This window comes from Manis javanica, chromosome 2, assembly GCF_040802235.1.
Source record: "Manis javanica isolate MJ-LG chromosome 2, MJ_LKY, whole genome shotgun sequence".
Taxonomy (NCBI): domain Eukaryota; kingdom Metazoa; phylum Chordata; class Mammalia; order Pholidota; family Manidae; genus Manis; species Manis javanica.
The window spans coordinates 67,524,607-67,552,439 of record NC_133157.1 but is presented as its reverse complement, the minus strand read 5'-3'; the positions used below and the strand labels follow the sequence as shown (position 1 = coordinate 67,552,439).

The window sequence follows — 27,833 nt, the reverse complement described above, 5'->3', positions numbered from 1 at the left end:
TAAGATCTAGATTCCTACTTGAACTCAACCAGATTTGCTATGTACCTACTGTTAGGATGCAACCTCTGCCTTTATCATCCTACTTTAAGTCACCAGCCAGTTGTCAGTTTTGCCACATTTGTACCACCCCTTTTCCTCACCATGTGACTTTTTATTTCATAATTGTCCTAAGTTTCCTTAGGTAAAAGGTAGATGCTTCCATCAATGAGTGAAATATACCACGTGAGAATTACAGCAAAATAATGTTCATAGCTCCCATCTAAAGAGGGCTCCCACGAAATCCCTGCTGATTGTGTTGTATCAAAAAGACACCTGCTTCTGCCAATTTGTCAAGAACATAGAAATACCCATTTTAAAGTAAATGTGCTAACTTATAAAATTTGGCTTTATTTCTTTTAATTAAACACCAAACAATGTGTAGACTAAATAAAACTTACCTGTAGGCCAAATTTAATCAAGGACTACCATTGTGGTAAATTACTTAGGATCTGCCCAACCAATTTCCCATTCTCCCAGCAGCAATCTTCATTGTGCCATAGCAGTCTCCCACCAACAGTCCTGACATAACAGTGCACAAGGGCCAAAATGAAATAACTGAACAAATTTGAAGATATAGATATAGATACATGGAATCTGAATAAAGTTAGCTGTTAGTCAGCACAGCCTTAAGAAATAATTTTTTATACAAATAAGAAATAATGTTATTTTTAAACATTGTGAACACTATGAACACTATCAACACACAGGTGAAATCCAGTCCCATGAGGGGACAGTGTGGTCACTTTCTAAAGAGGACATTCTCCAATGATCAAATCTGAGTTCCAATTTTTCTTGTTTGAATGTCTTTATATTGGTAAGATGAACCACTGAGGTAGTTATCTAAAGAAATACAAGTCAATACAAATATTTAACACCTGAAAGATCTAGGTTTCAGAGTAATGTGAAGTTCATTCAGTCCAATATTCATTCATTCATTCATTCATGGATGGCAGCTGAGTACTTAGATTGGGCAAACCTCCACTGTAATCTTTATTTCAATGTACCATTTTACTTGACTAGCTTAAATGCAGTCTCTCTTGTTTAATTTTCCTTCTAACCAAACCAAAGTGGGTTTCTAAGTTGATCCCTCATAGAAAACCCAGGTCATTTATGCCAAATGCCATGTTAGCCATTGTGACAATATAGAATTCCTGCTAAAGTAAGTGAATTCTATTTTATCTTCCAGATACCATGGCCACTAAGACTTCTTCCTCATAAAAAGAAAAAATCAGATGAGTAGCTTGACATCCATATTTACATATCTCAAACAGCTGTCCACTCTAGATATGTCAATGAGTGTTAGGAGTGATTAAAATTGAATCTGTAGGTGAGGAAGGAAAGTAGGTAAGTATCCTCTAGGACAGGTAATATATAAAGAATGAACATTACACATGTATGTGTGTGTAATCTATATAATATACATTTTGTGACTATATAATATATTTTTTGTGCATATATAGACACATACTTTAAAGCAGCAAGAAATTATAGTAAAACTCCATTGGTCAATGTTTACCTGGCATATACACATTTTCTTCATTAATTTTCATTTCTCCACTCATAAGGCTTATAGTCATTTCTATATTTTGCTAATCAAGAGTTGGAGACAGTGTTAAATTAGTGTTTATCATGAAATGTTATTTCATGAATTTATTTTTTAAAGAAAACTAATGAGAGTAAATTAGAAAGTAAATAGCCTAGGCTGACTAAATAATTAAACCCATTCTCAGAAGAAACAAAAGTTCAAATGCACCTCAAAGAGCAACTAGAATCTGCTGTTTATGTAACCCTGGACAACTTACTTAAACCCCCATGGGCCTTTGTTTGCTCATCTGTGAAATGGGAGGGTGAGTCAAAAGCACCTGCTGAGATTTCTTCCAGATCTAACACTAAATGATTGAATTTTCCCATCAAATCCCTAGAGTTTCACCAAGATTCTGTCTGTGCCTCTGCTATCCCATACACTCAAAAAGTGTTAATCTTGAGTAAGGAAAAACACCAGGCTGATTAGGCAATACACAGTGTAGTTAGTCACCGTAAAGTCTATAAATAGACACACTTCCCCAACACCACACACACACACACACACACACACACACACACACATCATTATAATAGGGCCATTGTTGCCCAAACTTCAGCCATTTAAGTTTCATGTCAAATCTGAGTAACCACCTATGTTTTTATTCACTTAATAAAACATTAGCCATACCCTAACAAATCATAAGTTTGAATATACCAGCTTCATGAATTTTTTCTAATAAAAATTAAAATAAATGCACAGCCCATAAATAAAAATAAAATAAAATTCCACCAAGTATATCTAGAATTGTGTTGTTTACCCTCAGTGGTACACATACTAAACTGGAAAATGCCAGAGTAGCTTATGAAAAGAAGGATATTTACACACTGGTCTAGAATATATTGTTTTTAAAGGTATTTTGTATAGCAACATTTCCTTGGCATTTATTAGACTAGAAAATCATCAACTGTTTCATCTTTAGTCTTTCATTAGTTTGACAATCCAATTCCATACATTACTTTTAAAAGGGGACAGTAGGACCACCAGTTAATGGATAGAGTTTTTGTTTTACAATGAATTAGCATAAACCCCACTTTCATCATGCCAAGTGTTGATGCCAAATCTTTTGGAACCATCTAGATCTGTGAACTGAGAACGGCATTTTCTGTGGACTACTGAATAATCATCTTGACAAGGATAATCCTATGGGAGGGAGAAAGAGAAATAATACTGAATAACTGAGATATGTAAAAACGGGTGATTTCCAAAAGTTGATCTGCAATGTGTTAGTCTTATTTTGATCCAAGTCTAATTTTAAACAATTAGCTTAATCTCTCATATGACAAATGCCTCAATGAAAAAATGGCCATAGTATTTATAAGTAATTAAATTCTGAAAGAAGAATCTAGTTCATGGTTGTTTTACTTATAAAACTAAAAAGATAATTATACATGTAGAATTTTTCTAAACCATAAATATACAGCATAAAGAACAATTTAAATTTTATAATCATCTACATAAGACCAAAATAATTAAAATTTAACTACCATTCAATACCTTTTTAAAATTAATATGTTATCATCCCAAAGAGTAATAGCTTGGGTTATATCTTTAATAATTGCTATCAAGTCAAACTTGCCAGTAAATGCCAAGCTCAAAGATTTCACTCCTATAAGAAATTTGCCTCAGTATAACCCAGTAAAATGTTTAAGGTATCTATTCTTAGAGCACTTCATAAAACTTCTATTGTAATAAAACAAGACACTATCACTGATTGTTTCCCAAAGGAAATACTGATTTTTTCAGATTACATCAAGGTCAATGGTAGACAAGGAACATAAAGCCTTTGAACTGATTACCTAATGTCTGTTTTAAATTGTTACTAATTTTAAAGCACTAGGACAATATTGAAATTAAATAACCAAAACTATAAAACAATGAAAGAGCACCAAAATAGTTCCCATCTTAGATTGGCTTTACTGAAAATAACTGAATAATTTAACCATACATTCAACTGTAACAATCACTATTTATTTACTGAGTGCTTATGATGGGCTGAGCATGGTAGTTGAGTGTTCATATCTTTTAATCCATAACAAGGCTCTGACATAGGAATTATTACTCTCATTTTACATATAAGAAAAGATGATTTGCTTAAAATCTCAAAGGAGATAATTTAAAGAATGCCAATATTGAGTCACTTACTATATCCTTGAATTTATATATATAGCCAGGATTCAAACAAACTATGACTGTAAGATCCATTATCCTTCCAAGACCTTCATGAAACTCTTAATAATTAAGAGATGAAAAGAAATATAAGCAGCAAAATCCTAAAGCCATATAATAGCAATGTCACTTTCTACAGAGTTTGGGCTTTTGCTTTTTGTAATTGGGACTTATTTTGGGAAGTATGTTTTGTTTGTTTTTGGTCAGGTGGAGGCCCTCTGAATGAAATTTGAGCATCATTGGCCCAAACTGCCCTCCCAGAGGGAAACAGTATCTGCTCATTCCTACTCCAGCTACAGTCAAACTGAAGAGAGGGAGAATTCAGCCCCTCCCTGCCTGGCTGCTTGAGCTGAGACATCAGTCTTGCCCTGCTTTTGGTGCTCCTGGTTCTCAGACCCTCAGATGTGTACTGGATCACACCCCTGACTCTCCTGGTTTCCCAGCTTGCAGGCAGCATACTATGGAGCTTCTCAGCCTCCATGATAAGCGAGCCGATTCCTTATAACCTCGCTCTCCCTGTCTCTTTCTCTCAATATCCTATTGATTCTGTTTCTATAGAGAAACCTGACTAATATAATGGGTATAGGATTTCTTTATGGGGTGATGAAAACGTTCTAAAATTGATTGTGGTGATGATTGTATAACCATCATGGATATACTAAAACTCACTGAACTATACACTTTAAAGGGGCAAATTTTATGGCATGTGAATTATATCTCATTAAAGTTGCTATTTTTACATGTGGATAAATGGGGGTAATCAATTCTGAAGTTAGGAAAACTAGTTAAGAAACTGCTGCCTATTAACACATACAAAACATTGCCTCCCACTATAGAGGTGCATTGGTAAACCAGTTCCTCACCAAAAAACCCCAGACAACTTATTTGTAATATTTGCTAATTTCTGTGGTATAAATACTCCCACTATCACTGACTTCAAGCAACCAAGGTGAGGTCAGTGAACACTGAGTTGGAAAGACATGAGTATAATCAGCTCATGCAAACTTTAAGAGGTCACTCCAGCTCACACCAAACCCACATCTCCTTTTCCCATTGTGTAGCAGCCAGGAAATTTAGGTAGTTTGACTCTCCTGCCAGCTCTAGCAGCAGAGTCTAACTGGACTAAGACAATCAGGATGATCTCACTCCACTCTCAAGCACAGTGATTGATTCAACATTGAACATGTGACTTGAGTTTGGCCAGACTAAAGCCCCAAATATTTGTTTCGTGGTTTGGGGAAAGAAACTCTGTTATTGGTATTGGACAAAATGAGCAATCATCTAGCCCAGGTTGCTACTGGCAGCCCTCCTACAACAAGTCTAGCATGAAATCTAGGCAGATTTAAGAGTCAGAAAGAAGCACAATGACATTGTGTATCCATCTTTTCCTGAAGCCCGACTTTTCAAAATATGTGAGTCAATAAATTACTTTTATTGTCTGATCCAGCTTGAGTTGGGTTTTGTATAACCTACTAAAAGCATCCTAACTAATATGTACCAGAATAATCTGAAATATTGGAACAGTGAGGTACTGAGAATCAGAGCAAGGAAATGGGTCAAAACCAAGGGAGCAGAGAAAATACATATAGTAGGAGTAAAGGCAAATAGTAAATTTGTGACTAAGCATATAATCAGGAATTAGAAGGATATAAATATTGAATAGGAGAACAAAGCAGGTTTTCAAAAACAAGAACAAACTATTAGGAACCTGGAGAGTACAATTAGTATAAGGAAGCAGAGCAAGTATGTTTTTTCAAAGTTTCATATAAAAGGCACAAAATAGAATAGAAAAATGCAGCTGCACCAAGAGCCATCTTAAAGGACCTTAATAATGACTGCAGTTCAGATCTAATTCATTTCCAAATTCAGATGGTGGCAGTCTTAGACAAGCAAGTAATTTGGTATGCCACTTAATGTGTATACAGGGAGGTAATCATTTCAAAATTATTAGGCATTTTCCAGATGAAATTAGTATTTGAATTAGTGGACTCACTAAAGCAGTCTGCCCTTCCCAGTGTGGGCAACATGAGGGTGTGATGCTGGGTATCTGCTGGGACCTTAGCTGGGGCTGTTGATGCGACAACTATACGGACCTCTCTGTGTGCCCGCTTGGCCTCCCTCAAGCATGGTGACTGAGTTCTCAGAACGAAGATGGCACAAAGAGGACCAGGAGGAAGCTGCATTGCTTTCTATCCCCTTGCCTCAGAAGTCACTTAACATCACGTCCAACTGTCACAGTTCACCCAGATCCTAGGGGATGCAATATGGACTCTGCCTCTCAGTGGGAAGTGTACCAATATCACTTTGTAACAGCATGTGGAAGGCAGCATGTGTTGCATCCATTTGTGGAAAATAACAATCTGCCACAGGGAGAAAAGTAGGGTGTGTTGGGGTTCCCAAGACTACCCCTTGGTACAATGGTTTATTAGGAGGACTCAACATGTGGCTATGATTTATTATAGCAAATAGATACAAAGCAAAATCAACAAAGGGATAAGGCACATGGGCTGAGGTCCAGAGAAAACCAGGTGCAAACTTCCAAGAATTCTCTTCCAATGAGTCACACACGATGAGCTAATTTCTCCAGCAAAGAACTGTGAAGTGCAGTCTACTGAGGAGGCTTGTTATACATAGACTCAGTAGCCAAGGCTCTTCTTGGGGGCTGGTCATACAGGTACTCTCTGCATTGCACATACAAAAATTTCAGACTCCCAGAAGGAAAGCAGGTATTCAGCATAAACTATATTGTTTGCATAGTTTAGGCACAGTGAGCTACTCTTATTAGGGAATTCTTATCCCAATAGTCAAGTTTCCAGATGCCAACCTTGCAAGCAGGCTATTTAATGGGTGCTGATCTCAGTTCTGCTATGTTAGTCCTTTAATGCAAAGAGGGGATAGCAGATCTCTGAGAAAGTGAGAGTTTTTTTAAGGGAAACCAAACACTCCCTGTAGGAACTATCAAAATCATGGAATCAGAGTAAGTTTTAAATGGCCTAAAGAGTTAGTGTTTTCCCACTGGCGGTGGGCTTGGAATGAAGACCATTTATCAATTAGACACATTTCCTCTGTATAAATGAGTTGCAGACAATTGTATTTTCCACACCCTAACATAATATTTAAATGTTTGTTCAACATTTATTTGGTGTAAGTGGGAAGAAGTGTTTAGAAATTGTGTAGAAAAACAGATTTATGACTCACCACATGTTGGCTGTCCATTATTCTGGGGCTACACAGACCCTGAGTTCTGACAAAGTTCACTTAAGATGGGATGATCACTGTGAGCTCTTTCTGAGCCCTTCAGGCAGATGAAGGTAACTGCGAAAATTTGTCTGAGGTGTGGAATGGGTAGGCATCAGCACTCAATGGCTTATGCAGAGCCAGACCAGAAGAGACATTTCACAGGAAGAACTTAGATGACGCCCCTGGCTAACTGGGGATGAAGAACCAAAGATGATCCACAGCTTCAAACCTGGATGGCTGGGAGAGTTCTCAGACCACTGTGAAGTATAAGAAAGACATAGAGATGGAAGGGAGGACTTGTTTTAAGGGGGAAATGAGTCACATTTTAGGCAGTTTTAATTTGAGGTGACATCAGTAAAAAAAATCTGTATTTGATGCTATGGGACAGATGGCCTGGAGAGCTGTCAGTCCCCTATGCACAGTACCGAACACTGGCTGGGGAAGAAGCGATAAATAACATTATTAGGACCATGGATGATATTGAATATGGACTATGCATTATATAATTAGACTGCATCAATTTTCCTAAGGTTGAAAGCTTTACCATAGCTTTGTGTTCTTGTTCTTAGGAAATACACTGAACTATTCAGAGGTAAAGTGGAACCTGTCTCAAGCCTATTCTCAAATGGCAAACAAGTGGTGACTCTTGCTGAAGATTATATGGGAGCTGTTTGTGCTATTCTTGCGAATTTCCTGTAAGTTTGAAATTATATAAAAATAATCCACCCTGAAAAAGTGATTGTTGGGGAGCCATGGGAATGGATATATTTTCTGAAATTATGTAAAATGAGATGAGCAGAGTTCTGGGCAATCATTCATGTTTGGATCCATAAAGAATCCATGAAGGATAAATAAGAGGAACAGAGAGAGTGTTGCAATTCATAGATTCTGAAGGGATAGGGGAGTCAAAGAATGCAATGGTAGCCAAAAACTGCTTATTTCCAAGGGAGCATCATAGGAGGCAAGACCTGACAAAACACAACCAACAGTAAGAACCAGTCTCTCATCATCTGTGAGTGTGCTGTGCAGGAAATGGTTGAGGACATCAAATGAAACATCCTGATAAAAGATGGAAAAGAAAGAATGTCAGAGAAAGGATCACAAATAGGTCCTCTGGAAACAGGAAGTGCAAGAGATGCAGCAAGAGAATCACTCTGGGGAAAATATCCATTAAAGTTAAGAAAGCTGTTTTCTTTATTCTCTTTCTCATCCTTCTTTTTAACAGATATTGGAAAGACAGATTAGGATGTTACAGGAGAATCCTCTTGGTGAGTGGGTCTCCCAGTTCACTTTCCCTCATTATGAAGGACAAACAGAATATGGTTTTACCACTTAGATCAGTAAAATATATCAGGGTATATTTAAGTGATGGGTATCTTACTGTTAGATCCCCATCCTTGACCAACCCCCACCCCATCATCCGTTGGGCGCTATATTCTTATTCTAAGCACCTCTACCTCATGAACCTTTTTTTAATATAATGACATCACTGTTTCTTAATCAACTGTATACCCAGTCTTCATCCAGTTTTCCCCAATCTTCAAAGGGACTGTTCGGTGGTTATACTTATTCTTGTTTGATTTTACCTTTTTCTTTAGGACCTTTCCTTTTTGATAATTTTATTTTTCAAGACCATTTTCAGTTTTAGGCCTGCTTTCTGGAACATCAATAACTCTGTCTAATTTAATATTATAATTTTAAGGCATAGTCTTAATTTCTTCATCCAGATCATCCATAAAAAATGCATAATAGGTTATGTTTCCCAGCCAAATCAGTCACTGTGAACTAATCTTGTGTCTACCATTACAGATAGCTATTAGCCACCTGGCATCTATACAGCAAAGACCATTCTTCCCTAGCAAGTCTATAAATATGATCATTTGAGGTATGCCATTTACTCCTAAAAAGGTATTTGAAGAAGCAAGCTTGTTTATGTGCATGTCACATTGGATAGAATGAGAGTAGATGTAACAGTAGATTGCTGTGATACTTCGTTTTGTTATTTTCAGTATACTTCATGTATGAAATTCTTTAGCACTTACATGCACCTGACTGAAGACCTGCCTTCCCCTAATGAGGTTGTCTTCTAAGCACATATGCAGAGTGATTTGGGAGAAAAAGAACAGTTTCCCTACAGCCGAATCTATTTTATCAACCCTGGGGTTCACAAAGCGTAGGCATCTCAGACATATTCCTTCATTCATTTCCTTCACTACTTTTTAAATAATTTCATTTCTGTTGGATATTCTTTCTCCTGATGATTGCAGTACAGACATATGAGTAATTGGCAGATGTAGCTATAATGAATATGTAACTAGTTGGATTTATGTTTCATTGCATATTTAAGAGACATGTCATTTACTACCCCTTTTTATTTGATAAAATTTTACAAAGGAAAAGCATTTGTAACAAATACAGGTATTCAACTAAAGAAAAATAGTCATGGGAGGTGCAAGGAAGTTTAGGCTGTGGATATAAATATAAACATCTATATCACTAATGAGTCTGGTCACCACAAAAAATACTACAGAGATCTTATATGAACAATCATTTCACAAAATAAGCTGACTTGTAAAGATTAATACCACACAAACTTTAGTAATGGCCAGCATCAAAAAGTAAGCAATATACTATTTAACTTCAGCTATTGACACATTTTTCTTTCTTATGCACAAATTTTGATTGGTCTATCATTTAAATCATATAAAAATACCATTTTTATTATTCCTCAGTCTACATTATGTGAGGACATCTGCTTCTAGTTTATATTTAAAATGGTGTTGTTAGTGATAAATTTGACGTATAGGGCTTCCATTTTTTAAATTTTTTGCCTGTTTTTTTCTTCTTTACAAAAGTCAAATTGTTTATTGTAGAAATTAAAGATAACCAAAAAGAAGAAGTAGAACTGAGCTTTTAATGACCCAGAAACAAGAGGAGCTCAGGGTTATTTAACTTCAAAAAGCAATGTAAGATAAAGGTATAATTTCAAAGGAAACAAGTTTCTTTCTACTAAAAGGACATAACACTAAAAAATACTTGAGAGTCTGAGTCTCCTGGGAATCAAGACCCACAATTTCTCAACTGTTGGTGACACAATAGTATGACACAACACAAAAACATTTAACTCCTAATTTTCAAGTAGACTTGAATTAAATGTCTGCCAAGGTCCTTAAAGAGATTACTTGATCAGAAATATATATTACAGTGGGACAGGATCAATGAGAGAGAAATAAATCAAATCAAACCAAATCAATCAGTAGAATCTGAGAACCAGAGAACTCATAAAGATCATTCTGTGTATATCAGTCATCATTCTCCAAAGACACAGAACCAATAGGAGATGATGATAGATAGACAGACAGATAGATAGATATCCTTCTATCTGTCTCCTATTCATTCTGTTTATCTCTGTATATCTATCTCTATATCTAAGATCCCACCTCCCATAAGGCAAATCCTACTGTATCCCACTCAACTGGGGAAGCTTGGGAGCCCTGTGGAGTTATATGAGAAACAGGCAACAGACCCCAAGGCTGAAGCTGGGGCCTAGGAAATGTGGGTTCCTTTGCGCTGGTAGAATGCTAGGAGAGACAGAGTGAGAATCGCTTGCCTATAAGCTGTAAATCATGCCTGCATGTATATGTATGAGGGCAACACACATATGTACAACACACATTGAGATCTTGCAGGCATTATTTTAGGCTAAGAAAAGACATCATCTCCTTTTGAACCCAAGTAACAGAGGACTGTTTCTGTGGTTAACTAGCAGCAGCGTTTTGGAACAACGTGACATGGGTCAAAAAAATACTAGGTAGGACCACATGGCCCCTTCCCTATTCTCCAATACCACTCCTTACCACTACACCATTTGCAGAAGAATCTAAAACTCCCTCTCACTTCATTCCAGTCAATAACACATAGTAAAATAAACAGGCATATTCAGCAAATGGGAATTATTCTTTTGTTAGTAGATATAAAGTCAGAACATTAACAGGACAAAAAAGAGAAAATTAAACAGCAGATATATTAAGTTGAAGTACAAAGAAAAGTAGTACTAAAATAAGTCATGAAAACACGTCATTGAGCCTGGAGCATTACCTACTTAAATTTCAGCCCTAATTTTCTGGATAAAAGTTTGGCAAAACCACACTTTACACAAGGCTTACACATGATTTTCCCATGTGGCCAGATTTACAATGCACAACTTTTAATGCTACTTTGTTTTAAAACAGAACCAAAACAAAACAAAAACAACAAGAAAAAAGAAACTCTCTATACTGGAACTAAAGCCGATTTAGTCCAGACAAATGATGCTTCCTACAGAACCCCAACCTGTTCTAAATTCACTTTCTATCCCAGCTCTTGGTGTTTTTCAACAAGCCATTCTTTCCCTTATCTCCTTTTGAAAACCCCTGATAGGCATCCCTTCATAGGAAGCAGAAAACTAAAGGCAATTACAGTCTTTGGGGAGTTTCTTTCATGCAAATGAGCCTAACTGAATAATAAAGGACTTTTAATGATGGTGCCCACATGTCCCTCCCCAGCCAAGGTGCATTTTGGCTGAGATGATACTCAAAGTATTTATCAATCAGTACACACCAGCCAATCAGTCTGGGTGAGTCCTAGAGGCACTTAGTCAGGCAGGTGTTAAGCCTCCAGGAAGTTCAGCCTGGGCCCACTCAGCTGATAGGCACAGCAAGCCCAGTCCCTAGTGCCCACAAAAATGTTCTCATTTCTTTTAAAATACATTTTTTAAGTAAATTTAATTTTCAAATGAATTTTCAAAATGAATATAACAACAGAAACTGATGGCAGCTATTATACTATTACACAGAAAATTTTGCTTAAAATAGAGTCCAAAAGTCTAAAAGTCTTGAGTACTATATGCTTTAATTTTGTGTAGTAACACTCATTGGTATAATGGTAATAATTTCAGGAGGGTTAACATTAGCATGGTCAAATAACATGGCCATAAAATACAGTGATACAGTCATAAGTAGGCAAGGAGACAAACAGTGTATTAGAAGGGAAAAGAGATGGGTAATCTTTTTTTTTTGGCAAATGTCATTTGAAAAATTGTCAGTGAGAGATATAGCCTAAGAGATACATTTCTTTAATAAGTCCTTAAATTAAAAAAATAAATATAACCCAACTTGGATTATATTTGTCTTTGTAACAACACAGTTGTAAAAATAAATTTTATTTTAATGGAAGAAGGAGCCCATCAAGGCCAAAATCCTTAGGGTGCAGGAACAGTCCTAATGCAGACCTGAGTCCTGGGGGCCTAGGGGTGGGGCTGGGGCTACTGAGGTGACAGGGTTCTGGGAGATTCAAGCAAGAGCAAATTTCCAATCAACACAGAAATATCAATATTTTAATAATGCTATATCCATGCCAGTGCATAGAGCCCCAGTGGTAGGACAGCCAATCCTGCCATTGGTGGAAATAATGTTAAACAGATGCAGCCTCTTTTCTTACCTACTCTGCAACATGGCTGGACCCCTCATAATCAACTTGGAATACATTACAACTTTAAAACATAATTCTGTTAAAACTTCCTCAGCTTTCTATCCCTGTGTGCACTAGAATATGCAACACTTTTTGGGTTAAAGCTGTTCACATGCCTGGAAAGACAATTCAGTAGGCAACTCTATTTAGGAAAACAAAGATACTTCACACTTTCTAATGACCGACCAGATACACGCAAATGGTGGCTTCAAGGCTGGGAGGAGCCGTTAACCTCCCTCAAGGACTTGGTCATTTGATTGTCTTTGACCTCACCCTTCTTTCCTGCTGTGTTGTAGACTGATTTGTAACACACATATTTAGAGTCTGTCCACGGTAAACCCTCCAGCTTATCATTTTTTCACCTTCTCAAGTCAATAGTTTGATTTCATTATAGAAACTCATTCCCATGGCCACATCTTAGGCTCAGTCATTCCCCAGAATTGTTCTACATCTGCAAATCCAATAAATTCCCATGTATCCCCTTCATTCATTTACCTTCAATTGTTCTACCTCTCCCATGTCTTCAGTACTGCCATACTTGTTCTTTTTTCTCAACATTTTCATTCTCTTAGCATCCCACATTTGCTACTCCCACCTGACCTAATTCTTTTCCTTACTCATCCTGAGTGTGTTCAGTCAACTCTCTACCCTCATCCTCTACTCATTAGTTGCCTGTCCTAAAGGCTCATGCACATAACAAACAACTGACATAGGACCAACCCTCTAATGTACCTTTTCTTCATCTTCTTCTCTATTTTGGCTCTTTGGCAGAAGGATGGGGAAGCTTTTAAGAGAAGATATCTTTCATTGAAATTGGGGTGAGCCATAATAAATACCCATCTTAAGAGGTAGAATTCTGAAGAGGCAGCTTGAAATTCTCTTCTATTTCTCTCCTTGGAAATTTTATAGCTTCATAATATTCTGTATTTACTTACTTACATTTAGAGCTACGGGCTGATAACTTGCATTCCCTTTAGAATTCCTATAATTCTGTCCCACTTCATGCAAGCATTAATTATGCAAATGTAAGAGACCATAATATAAAAATTAATAAAGGCTCAGTTATGAACAAAATTTGAAACAATATAAATCCAAATATTTTAAGATTTCTTCAGGAATTGCACAACTCCAAAGGTATGCTGTGTTCATGCTAAGGCCACATGGTAGTTTCTAGCATGTGAAAAATATTCTCCTTTTGTCAGTATTTTGTGAATCATACTTGTTTATGTGCATGCTAACTTCTATGTTGGAGTTCAGTGACTATTATGCTGTTATTTAACCACCCACTGTCATTATAATTTAAAATATTTTTTGTATCCTATAACAGTGTAATGCAATCATTCATTAAATGGGGGTGCCATTGAAGCAGTGCTAAAAACATGCCTGCAAATCAATTACTTTGGCATGGAATTTAGAAATAAATGAACAAAACTCTAAATAAAGCCCAACAACTGCCATGGCATGCTGAGCTATTAATGTGGAAACAAGCAACATGAGAAATATTAGAAATAATGCTAGAAAATCTAAAAACATGAACTTAAAACACAATGGCTAAAGATTTATGCACCCTGAGAATACATCCCACATTCTTTATGCCTATGGGGAAATTAGTTCTCTGATTTTCATTTTTAATTATGTATCTTGCAGCTTTCTTTTGTTTAGAGATGGAGCCAAATCCCATGTATACAGGGAAATGGGGCCAAGTTGAAATTTTAAATAATATATTTTCCTCCTTGTGGTTTTTCTAATTAGAAACCATGTTGCACTGGAAAATTCTAGCATTTTTACATTTTCTTCAGTTTTCTTCTCCATACTTTTACATAGTTTAGATAAAATATACATGCAGTTTTGCATCTTAGTGTTTTTCTGAACCTAAAATGAAGATTCATCAAGACATTAAGAACTATCTGTGGACATTAAGGCTATAAAATATCTCATCATACAATTATGACATATTTAATTAGTACTACTCTTAATACTAAAATATTAGGTACTCTCCAAGATTTGCCATTATAAATAATTCGATGATGAGTAGGATATAAATTTCATCTATAGTTCGAATTATTTTTCTTCAGGGAAATTTCTTAGGAGAATTATTAGATCAAATAGTATCTTGATACATATTGCCAAATTGCTTTCCAGAAAGACTAAAGCAATTTACAGTATTCCTAGCAACAGATAAAAGTATCCATCTCATCCTATCTCCACCTTATTGAGTATTATTGCTTTAAAAAATATTGCCAATTTTATTAGCAAAAAAATCTTGTTTTAATTCACATCTTTTATTATTTGTAAATTGGGATTTTCTCCATCTATTAGCTAGCCCATTATATTTCCTACTTTGTAAATTGTCTGTATATGTCCTTTGTTCATTTCCCTAGGGTCTTAACATTTTTCCTGCCAATATGTGTAAGTTCTTTATGTATTAGGCATATTAACCCATAAGCTATCATATTTGGTTATTTTATGACTTGAATGCTAATTATTTTATGAGAAAAAATATGTATGAATCACACATGAATGTAGTATCAAAAAACTTGATTAATCTCATCTGTTTATTCTTTCAAATAATTGTTAGAACCTCAGAGTTCAGATAGAAAACAAAATCCATTGGGATTTTAATTATAATTATATTAAATTGATAAATGTAATTTATAATTAATTTAGTTTACCAGTTCCCTAAAATGGTAGTTATTTCTTTGTATTCAAGATTTCTGTCTCTGTTATCTTTGGGTATGTTTCTAAGAATAAACTTAATGGCTTCAAACAACATTTATTATTATTTCTTGGAATCTCTCATGGGTTGCAGTCAGATGGTAATTGGAGCTGTAGTCCAAGCACAGCTAGGCTGCTTGCCCAAGATGGCTTTTTCACTCATAAATCAAGTGCATTAATGTTCCCCCTTATGGCCTTTCCTTAGCAGAGTAGCCTAGATTTCTTACATGGTGTCTCAATGCTGCAAGAGTTGGAAGCAGTCTTCTTAAAATTAGTCTTAGATCTGACACAGGGTCATTTTTGCCATGTTCTATTGATCAGATCAGTTACTTGACAGCCCGAATTCAAAAGGCAGAGGAACATTTACCTCTTACTGGGAGAGTGGCCTGTGCAAACAGAAAGCCCACCATCTTTGAAGACAAACTACCACATCTTCTTTATATATATATTGATCTTTATTTGTGTAAGATAAACTTTAGCTGAAATAATCAGGCGAAGAGAGGCAACAAAGGACCAGGTAATTTATTTGAGTGCAACTCCCAGGTGATGTTCCGCGGTATGGGTATTACAGGCCGGGGAAGTCACACCCGGTCAGGGAGGTGGGGGCTTATAAGGGGTTAGGAGGGGGAGGAGTGGGCAAGCTATCCTAGGGGGCATGGAGAGGTATGATTGGCTAAAGGTGACATAATAGACAACTAGAAACTTTTTTTCCTTCCAAGAGGGAGAAGGCTGACATCTGGGTCTTAGTTGGCACATCAGAAAGATGGAATTCAGTAAGAGCTGTCTCCTTTCCATATAAGGCACGGACCTTGGGGTCTGGTCTGTTCTCCCCCTATGGCATCTCTCTGTTCTGTTTGCATGTCCTTGTTTTTCCTTCCTCCAGCCTAACAATTTGATATAGAATTTGTCTCATGAAAGTATTTGAAATTTGTGTTGTTAGAGTAATTTGTTTTCTCTTTTACAGTTAACTAAGTAGTGCTACTGTGAATGGAAAATATTGTTTTTGATACATTTATTTTGCATTTAGTCACCTTACTGATGATCTTACTCATTCTAATTACTTCTCAGTTCAGTACCTTGGTTCTCCTAAGAAGATAATCATGAAGATAAGATAATTTTTTTTATCCTCTCTTTCAATAGTTACATCTCTTATCTATTGCTCTGGTTAAGAGCAAATTGCTCTGGTTAAGACTTCCAGAACAAAGGCTAAGAGGAAGCAGGCTTGTTTTCTTTCTGTTGTATAATTTTTTAAATACAAGTATATTGAAGTTATAAACTGGGCATATTTTATCAACATACACAGTTCCCAGAGTTAAATTAAACCACTTACTTTTATGTGTTGATGCAATATAAATAAATAGAAAGGTAGGTTTTTATTCCAGATAAATTGAATTCAGGGACAGAGACAATAAAAGAAGATGAAGAAGAAAGTAACTAATATAACTTGGATACTGCAATATTTTCTCCCTGAAATCCATAAACTTCCAAAAATAAATCATCACCATAAAACATTCCATTTGACTCCCACAAATAGCTAATATCTCTAAACAAATATAAAACATCATAAATTTAAGCTATTTGTTCTTTCTTCCCAAGGTTGACTATTTACACTAGATGTAAAGAATCATTTAAAGTACATAAATTAGTATTTAGGATAGGCTTTTCAGTCCTCTTATACTCACAAGTGGCTGATAATCATGTGGTGGAACATATTCTTCACCATAGGTTGTCAATGAACACCTAAGAGAAATAAGTCAGTATTTGAGAAAAGAATGACTCCAAAGAGAAAGATATTTAAAATTTTTAGTGTTATATACTTCACATGAAATAAAAAGATTCCAAGAAGCATTGACCTTAATAAAAATTTTTAAAATCACAACTGTCTGGAGCCTTGTTTATAGAGTCCCCCTCCCAACCAGCAGGATGCCCTTCCCTCAGTCACTTCTAATTCAGCACCACCTACTACTCTTCTGTACTAATGATATGATATCAATCCCAAGTCCCTGAGTTCAGGCACATTCCAGATTTGGAGAATTCTCTTCACTACTCATTTTTGGCTTCTCAAACCATTTTGACACTGACCATGTTCTCTGCTGACAACTGAAGAGATAATAGAAGACAATCAGGTGGACTGAGATTACATAGCTTCTCCAACCTCCACCCCATTAAATACACAGAAATACTGAATGAAATATATCCTTCCTCCCCAAGTCTATAAGCACAGCCAAGCTCAAAAGGGAAACTGATGTGCTAGAAATGAAAAAGATACTCATTAGACTGGGAAGCCATAAGCTGATGCCCCAAGACTATGGGCTGGAGTTTGAACTGCACATCAAGGGTAGGAGACATGGTCGTGGGTTCACAAAAGGCAGAGCTAAACTACTTACAGTCAGGAATCTACAAAGACTGTACCTCCATATAAAGGAGAACAAATAAACTCCAGCCACCAGTCCAGGAAAACTTGCAAGAAATTATCTCTCTATATGGAACTCAAGGTGGAGAAAAAAATTGTTCTATGAGAAATCAAAGCCTTGTTTCTGTTCTGGCAATACTGTGGGACTAGATGGTCAAAGAACTCCTCTGAGAATTGCCCACCTAAAAAATATTGAGTACAAGGAAATTTAAGCATTTTAATGCATGGCTGAATTGGTGGAAAGGTAAGAAAATTCAACAAGTGAAAGAATTCCAAAACAACAAGGAAGTCCAACTCAGAATAATTATTCAGTGCAGGTGCTAGTATTTGCCTGGTAGTAACTAATTCCTGATGTATCTCAAGGTGTGGTTTCCTGAGTAGCAGTATTAGCATTATCTGGGAACTTGTTAGACATGCAAATACTTGGGTCTCATCCCAGATCTACTAAACTAGAAACTCTGCGGGGGCCCAGCAATCTATGTTTTAACAAGCCCTCTAGGTGATTCGGATGTACACTGAAATGTGAGTAGTGGCAATTAAAAGAACAAAAACAAGAAGTGTAACTTTCAAAGCAGCAAATAGGATATTTTTTAAAGACTAATGTAATAGAAAGGAGGAAAGGAGAATAAAGGAAGAAAAGAAAATAATTTCTGCTCCTAAGACAAAAATAAATATCTTTGCAATCGCAATGAAAGTGAAGGTGTTAAACCCATAATCCAAAGTATTTTCTCAAACTTAAATTGAACATCAGATTGTATTACATAGTTCAGTTCTATGCTTTTATACCTCACGTAAAATTATTTTCAAAAGATATAAATTAAAAGGATATAAAAAGATGTATCAAGCAAATATTACCCAAAAGCAAGTTAATGTTTTTATATTAATATCATATGTAACTGACTTGGAGTCAAAAATTATTTGTTATAAAAATCATGACCTACTCATTAAAGGAACAAGTCATATTCAAGAAGACAATCCTAAGTCAATAAAACTAATTTATTTCAAAAAATTTATTTTTTGAAAATAAATTCAGGCTTAAAATTCAGTTTTAAATTCAGTAGTTAGCAAAATAGTATACGTAAGGCAAAAAATGACAAAATTATAAAGATAAAATGGACAAATCCACAGTCATAGGGGAAGACTATAATACTCTTGCAGATTCTTCAGTTCCTTAAATCCAAATCTTCACACGCATCCTCCAAAACCATACAGATCAACAATAAAGTAAATAAAATCACGCACAATCATCCCTGTGAAGAGCATAATAGAAGTGAGAGGAGACAACAATCTAGAATCAGCAGAGCCAGATCTGAAGCCCACGCTGGAGCAAAATCAGGCAGGGATTACATGGTTGAGAGGAGAGGGTGGCAAGTCCCTAGTGAGGATGGGACACAGAGCACACTGCCCTCAGAAAAGAGGACACCCTTTCCTGATATGGAAATACTGAGAACAAGTCTGAGAATTTAAACATGGGTCTTCCAACAAAGGGGCTTAGAAAGTAAACACCATCACAACTGTCTAAGGAAGGTGCTGCCTCTGGGGAGTTGGGGGCAACTAGCAAGTTAAAGAAGATTAAAATATCAAGCCCAGAAGAGTCCTAAAACCACCACTCCTTCAAAAAAGATGTCATTAATGAAATAAAGTTATCTTCACTCTTTCAACAGAAGAGGGCACTCTTGAACTAAGATACTAAGGAAACTGCTTAAATTTCTCATTTCCCATCCACAGAATACCTGATTGCTGCTAGTACAGGAAACTTCAACATCTTTAAATTAATAGAAAAGGGCAACATTACTATGAGAAGAAAACAGTAAATGCTAATCAAAACTGAACTGATGAAAATCCTCCCCAGAAACATTCCCAAACAGGAAAAGTCCTCCATGAATATTTCTATTCAATATACTGGAGATTCTATCAAATGCAGTAAAACAAGAAAAAGAAGCATAAGTGTAATAACTGGAATGGAAGAAAAAAATTTTCATCTTCCACATATGATAAGACTATCCACATTTTAAAAAATCAAAGAGAATCTACAAATATTCAATAGGCAAGTTCCAGGAAGGTTATTGGATACAAGATCAATACACAAAAATAGCATACCCACATATGAAAAATAGGAATTAGCATAATTAAAGTGGAAACCCATTTATAATGGCAATAAAATCTCTAAGGTTCCCATAAGAATACATGTAATAATATTTACAAGAAATTTATGGAATGATAAAATTTATTGAAAATTATAAAATATTTCCTTTATTATAGATGATGGTGCATTACATGTTTCATATACATGTGTGTGAGTAATTTCTGAAAGTTTACAGTGTGAAATTGTATATATAGGTTTTGACTGAATTATAATTTTAAAATTTTTATCAAAAGATACCACAGAATTGTGAGAAACCATAGACTAGAAGATATTTATTGTAAAATAGACCAAAATGAAATTAGTACCCAGAATAAATAAAAGAGTATTACAAATCAGTAAAAGATAAAATGCCATAGAAAAAGGGACAAAGACTATACATAGTCAAGTCACAGTAGAATAAACTAGAATGGCTAAAAAAATTTTTGAAAATAAATTCAGGCTTAAAATTCAGTCTTAAATTCAGTAATTAGCAAAATGTGAAGCAAAACAATAACAAGTACATTTTATATCTATTAGACTGGTAAAAATTAAACATCTCTATAGTGTGTATAAGGACATGAAGGAATGAGTGAATTCATACACTGTTGGTGGCAATATCTTGCGAAATTGAAGGTGCATGTATATCTTAATACCCAGCAATTCCATTTGAGTATAAAGAAACCCTTGCATATATACTCAAGGAGACAGCTATAAGGGTATTCAATGCAGCCTCATTTGTAATAGTGAAAATTTGGAATCTAATGTCCATCAGTAGGTAAATATGTTGGATGACCTTAGAAGTCATGATAAATTGTTTCTGTAAAAAAATGAAGCAAATATAGTAAAAATATTGATTTTATTAAAACTGGGTAATTAGTAGATGGGTGTTTAAAGAGTAGTATTTTACAGGGAAATACTCCATAATCTTAAAATGTGTATTAATAGATGACAATAAACTTGTTTCCCTACCTATTCTCATCCAAAGTTATGACTTAAATGGTATGATTATCAGTGAAATATCAGAGTGTTGCTTTGGGCAAGTCTATTTAGCAGTGCAGCATTGGGCATCTCTCAACTCACTTAAAGCAGGCAAAAACTCACTCCACCCATGTTCAGGTCCTTCTCCCTCTCTTTATTATCACCTCCCAGCACAGAGTCTGATACAAGGTGGGCACTGAAAAAATGTTTATTGGATGAATAAAGCAATAAAAATAAAATCAGAATATATTGAGATATAAATTTCCTATAATGAGAATTCATATAGAAGTGGAGGATTAAAATATTCAGTTATCTTTTTGAAAAGGCAATGGCTCAACAAGATGGAAACTTTTATAATACTGAATGATGACTTTCAGTCAGTTACTTATAAACGTTTTGTGATCTCTTTTTTTTAATCTGAAGAACAGAGCAACAATCTCTAAGTGATACATTTCATCACATTCAAAAAAACATGATCTTTTGAAAATAAAAATATGGAAAATCAACACTGAGCTTCCTCTTAGATATCAGCTTAAGACTGTAGCTGAGTAAAGAATATAAAGAAAGAAGACCGTTCCCCTTACAATAGGAATGGCCTTCAGGAAAACTCTGGAAAGTAAGAGATTAGAAAGGTAAGGGAGGCATGGGGAAGAGGTGTCCTGGCTCAAAAACAGACCTCTCTGGTTATGGGACCGGAGCTGGAGCACGTCGGTGTCAGTGCTCCAGTCTGACTGATGACAGCCGACAACGACTCTAAGGCACTGAGTCTAGAACCACTAGCACCAAGCCCATGTCACACGGCCTGCCCTACCATTCTGTCACTACCCTTAGCTTATAAGTCAGTATTGTCCTCCAGTTCATGTCACATCAGGGCTCTCTGGGGGGATTTCTTAACAGAGACCAATGCGAAGGGCCAGTCACTCTGCATGGAACCATGGCATGTAACGCCCTTACCCTGCGAGGGAGCAAACAAGGCCAAGAGGAGGGAATCCTGGTCCCAGTCCCAGCAGTCTCTTGAGCCCAGCTCCTCCATGGACTTTCCCAGAGTTCCATGAGGTACTCCAGTCCTCCTTTAATAAATTCCTTTTTTGGTCCATAATAATTTTAATTGTATGTCTGTCACTTACATCCAAAAGAGTTCTGACTATTACAATCAGGCACTCAGTCTGAAGCCACTGATCATTGTAATCATATAACTAACTCCCCTCACTCTGTTTCCAAACACACTGAACAACATTCTGATTATAGTTTGGCTTCCTATATGGTTTTTTACTAAGAGAGAAAATTATTTTATTAGTGCTTGAATATTTTATGTCTCATTAAAAATTAACTAATTAGAATTCTGGCTTTTCTTGTGAGTATAATGAGCACAAGCCAATCTCCATGAGTCAGATAAATTCTGAAGCACAGATAAAATGGTCTTTTGAAAATGTAAAACTGAAGGCCAGATGCTGGTAAATTCACCATGATAATGCCACATTTTAAGGATGCTGGGAAGTTGGACAGCTGGCTTTCACACAGCACCACCCACAATTTGCCACCCACACCCTCTTCCACCTTTAGCAGTAAGGTAAAGAACGAAAGGTGTTTCATAAGATGAGAAAGAAAAAGAAGTCTGATGTTGAAATGATTATTAAAACTAGGGAATTAGTTAAAATACCTACACCTGTACTAACACCAGTGATAACGTGTGACACTTCATGTGTTGACAAGATGATATATCAAAACCCACAGAGTCACAGCTTCTTAAACCAGGAAAGGCTTTAAAGGTCCACTGCTTCTTCTCTGTTTTGTCAGTAAGAGGAATGTTTTATCACTCAGCTTCCTGGTAGCCAGAAAAACGGCAGATGACATCCACTCAGCAAATCGGATGGCCCCACCTAAAGTCTGAATCTGAGTAAGTGACTCAAAGAAGCAGAGAATTAATTTGGAATGATACCACCAGTGGCAGCCGTAGCTATAAGCAGTATCCATTATTTAGGACGAGTATAGCCACAGAGGGCCATGGATTCTACTTGACTCCGTGTGGCAGAACGGAAGGGGGAGCTAGCAATCACTCTGGAAAACAACGTCTCATTCTTAACAGCAACCAATGGAGTTTTTTTTTTTAATCTCATATTGTGCTGAAATGGATATCCCTGTTATTTCCTCATCTTCTACCTACTGAATAAAGCTACACAGACCAAATTTGATCATTCTTCCACAACTGCTCAATGCCAGGCCTATTTTTTAGAAATCAATCTCCAAGAATTTAGCGGGCAAGAGATAGAGAGGAATGATTGAAATTGCTTATATTCATGATTCAAGCCAAGCCCATGCTAAGTTCTCTAGCAGTCTGGAAGCAGTTCTCCCCTTCCATCACTACTAAGTGGTCATGGAGTCTTGAGCAGCCCACTTAAACCCTCTGCATCTTAATTCTCCCTATTTGTATCTGTTCCATAAATATTTATGTAATAGATGGATGGTTTAAGTAATGAAGAATTAGATTCCTTGATTATCTCTGATCTTATTTCCTCATCTATACAATTAAGAAAATACCTACCCAAAGGCCCTTGTATGAATATTAGGAGGAAAGAGATCGTGGATAATGCATGTGAAAGTACTTTGAAGGATATGGGGCACTTTGTATATTTAACCGTGAAAAACAATATACTATTGTGGTTAAGCACACAGTCTCTGCAGTCAGATCAGACATTAATTTAAAAGCCAGCTCTGGCACTTACTAGGTAAGAAAATTTTGGAAACTTACTTTACCTCTTTAAGCCCCTTTTTAATGGGGATACTTGTAGCATTTACCTCAAAGAATGAGAATTAAATGAAACAGGGCATGGAAAGCCCTTGGCTCAGTGCCTGACATAAAGCATGTGCTCGTTAACGCTAGAAGAAAAAAAAATTGTACAATGATATTAATCAAACAATGGAAAGGCATGGTTCTTGCCATTTCAACTGGATTATTCAAGCTGCAGGGCAGAGAATGGACTGAGGGTCAAGACTGGAGGCCAAGGAACTAGTTAGGATACTTTAATTGGCAGCTGGGTCTGGGTCAGTGGCCTCTCTCATGCTCCTGTCTCAAATATTTACCTGCTAACATTTGCTCTTCCTTCCATCTTCACCACCTCAATGAATGGCTGCATTAACCCCTAGTTGCCTAAGCCGGAGGCTGAGAATCAACCTTGAGTCTTCTTTACTCTCATAACTAATTAGCTGTCAAATAAATGCCTATTATTCTCTCATAATATGTCTAAAATCTGAACCTTTCTTTTCCTTCACATCACCATCACTAAAGGTCAGGCTCTTATTCTATCTTGTCTTGATTAATTCAACAGTCTTCTGACTGCAGTCTCAGTTGCCTACTCTCTTCTGTTTTCTGCTTTCTAAACACAAATCTGACCATCCCCATCCCATACTTCAAAACCTTTCACTCTCATTTGCTTGATAAAACCCAGACTCTTTAATATAGCTTTCAGGCCCTGCTTACTTTTCTCCCAACATCTCTCTCCAATGTCAGCTGACTTCCTGCAAACTAGTGCTCTCTGAACCAGCTATGCCTACCATACGTCACATTCCTCCCTGCCTTTGTGTGTCCTGTAATTAGCAAGTTGCTGTTAGGTTTTCTGTCACTTTCAGCCAAGTCTATTCCTTACTGATACACAAATATTGACTGGTTATTTTTCTGTCTCATGTAGTAGACAATGAGCTACTTCAGGAATGGGGTGTCTTTTGTCTCTACATTCCTAATACCTAATTATTCCTAATACATAGTAGGCATTCATTAATAGTTTATGTCGAAGGAATGAATTCAGATATGTGAGACAAACATAATTTCTTCAGGCCTAATAATTTTTGGAAGTCATTTGAAAGAATATATAAGGCTTACATATTAGGATAATGATTTAACTATTTAAGTGCCAAATATGGAATCAAATTAGATACAGATAGCAAATATTTCTGTAATTCTAGAATGATCTTTCCATGAAACCACCTTTGTGGCTCAAAGATGCATGGTGGAATATAATGAGACCCACTGAAGACTTTAAGTAGTTACAAAAAATGATAATTTTATGACAATCACATAACTTTCAATATTATAAAGAGTAATACTAGCAATACAGGCTCATCATTAATGTACATGGGATAAAAGGAAATGTTAGATTCAAATATAAATTCCACAACATTGATATTTTGAAAATCTTTACCACTCACTTTATCATTGCTTGTATCCCTGATAGATTACAATGACAAAAACTATATCCGTAGGCTGAATAATGGTGAAGTAGCCATATAATCATGGAGTTAGAGACATGCAGGTTGTTTCAATTACCTATTGCTGTGAATTAAAAGTTAGTGACTTAATAATTTTTATTATCTGATTATTGTGTGGAATGACTAGGTTTGGCTGGTTATTTTTTCTGCTCCATATGATATCAGTTAGAGGTAGTTATCTAGGTATTTGACTAGACTAGAATGTCCAAGATTGTTCACTCATGATTGGCAGTTGGTTCTTTCTGTTCTCTGGGACCTGAGTTGGGCTCCCAAATATAGTGCCTTAGTTTTCCTCTTTGAGTATTGGACTTTTCAAGGCATATCAGCTAGAGTCCAAGAATCAGAAAATAGAAACTTCCAGTCCCTTTAAGGACTGCATTCAGAAGTACTAGAACATCACTTCTGCTACATTCTACTGACCAAAGCCAGTCACAAGGGCAGCCCAGATTTAGAGGACAGGCAAATAAACTCTGCCTCTTGATGGGAGCTGTGCATAGAGGGCAGGAATTGTTGGCAGCCACCTCTGGAGATTAGCAACCACAATAATGAGATCAAATAAACCTGTCTTCATAATTTTATCTTGACAGCCTCATTGAGCACATCTGAATATGCAAAGAAACCTGACCTTCAACTTAGTGAATGTAACTTGAGTGGCTACTCTGATGAAGTTAGATCCAATAAAAACTTATGGGGATGGTCTGAGTCAGCCATCAATCCATTGCGATACCAAAACTTTAGATCTAATAAGCATTATTCGAGGTGCTCTCACATAAAATTTTTACCAAGTTATTTGAATCACCCTGCAAGGGCAGTAACAGAATAGATTATTATTACCCACCATTAAAACACTCTTGTGCCAAGGCACACAACCCAAATCAGGACATGAGTCACAGCCCCAAATATTAACAAATGGGAAATTGTCTCATGTATTCAGCCACTTGGCTTCAATATAGGTCAGCTAAGAAAGGACATCCTAAATGCAGGAGTAACACAAACAGCAATAGCATTTAGGATGACTCTGAAATCATTTCAGCAAACTTGGCCAACTAGAAAAGCCATCGTCACTCAGCACTTAACCATGCCACCCATTCCAGGGGACCCACGTTGGTGATATGAGCACAGGCAGCATCCCTGCCTCACAGGAGAAAAGTGCCAAGCCAAGACCAAGGCATGTCTTAAGAATCAGTAGCCCAGGTTGTTTGAAAAAACAGAAAATCTGATTCCAGAAATCTCAAAAGAGATAAAGAGCCTTTCACCAGTACTTTAAGAGCTTGGTGCTCAAGACCTGGCCTGTATAATGTAGCAATTATCATCTCCATTTTCACAGAAGAAAGTGATGTTCAGAGTTCTCCTAACTGGCTTATCATTCAGAAAGTCAGCACAGAAGAGTGGCAAAGACCATGACTTTCATATTAGACTCAGTTCGAGTCCTGTTTCATTATCGCTTATCAGCTGTTAGAGTTTGGACATGTTACTTGATTTCTCTGTGCCCTTGTTTTTCTCTCCATAGTATGTAGGTAATGATGAAACCAACTTAAAGAGTTTTTTTTTAGGGAGCAAATGAGTTAGCATATGTAAAACCCCTAGAATGGTGCCTGGCACGTAATAAGCACCAGATAAGTATTTGCTATTATTAGTATCAGTCAAAGTTATAAGTTACAGAAACCCAACTCAAACTTAAGCAAAAAATCAAAAAAAGAAAATACCAGCACCCATAAAAAAAATATCATTGGAATTCTGTCTTTTTCCATACCTCTCTGCTTAGCTTCATTTCCAGATAGCTTCTGAAACTTGCCACCTGGAGCATGAGAGGGCATCTTACCCAAAACTCCAATTACTATTCCAGAGTGCTTTCCAATTGGCCTGGCCTGAGTCATGGATCCAACACCTGGGCTTGTGAGGAGATGAGAGTGGGAATAGAATCAGTCCACCCATCATGTGGCCCAACTGGATCACACTGAATGGGAGAGAGGATGTTATGCAAAAGAAGAAAGCTGGACATACAAAAACAAAAGGTTCTACAATGAGTAAGATGGAGAATCTGGAATTGAATTCAGGTGTGTCTTCTTCCTATTTGATGGTCATTTGATCACACCACTATCCTCTGCACATTTTCTTTGTCATTATTATCCTCATCACCATAACCATAGTGTAATCAAAAAATTTTTTTTCTGGAAAATTTTTCAACAACTGGTGTTATTTTACCAAGAGGCAAGCCACCACACAGGTGACTGAGTAGAAAAGAAAGTAAGTGCCTTGCACTGTACTTCAAGTAGAAAGAAAGAAAGAAAGAAAGAAAGAAAGAAAGAAAAGAAAGAAAGAAAGAAAGAAAAGAAAGAAAGAAAGAAAGAAAGAAAGAAAGAAAGAAAGAAAGAAAGAAAGAAAGAAAGAAAGAAAGAAAGAAAACCTCTTACTGTTAGTATTTAGTCCCTTTCCTCTGAAGAGTGCCAAATGTTTTACAGATGCTAAATGCCCCAGTGAAAGGAATAAATTGAAAGAGTTTAAGCTGTGGCCTATGCTTTCTACTGTTTCTGTGAAGTAATCACTCCACACACATATGGATAAGTGTTCTGTGCCAACACTGAGAACTTAACTGCCTGAATTACTTTTTAGCCTCATTTAACTTGTACATTTAGGTGACTACAAGTGCCTTTCTCCTTAGAACCATAAAATTTTAGAGTAAGAAAGGACTTTACAGATCATTTAGTTCAATCCCCTCGTTTTCCAGATGAAAACAACAGAAGCCCAGAGAGGGTTATTAGCCAACACAAGGACACACAGCAGGTTTAGTGCAGGTACAG

General features: G+C 36.4%; 1 protein-coding gene across 1 annotated transcript in view; it reads right to left on the bottom strand.

The window, feature by feature from the left end:
* Positions 1-1,224: 1,224 nt before the first annotated feature.
* Positions 1,225-27,833, bottom strand: part of CFAP95 (cilia and flagella associated protein 95) — a 69,077-nt gene continuing 42,468 nt past the window's right edge. Inside the window, 3 exon segments of the mRNA XM_073228634.1 lie at positions 1,225-2,635; positions 2,638-2,764; positions 16,936-16,993. Coding sequence (XP_073084735.1) covers positions 2,583-2,635; positions 2,638-2,764; positions 16,936-16,993 — 238 coding nt within the window. The 3' untranslated portion in view covers positions 1,225-2,582.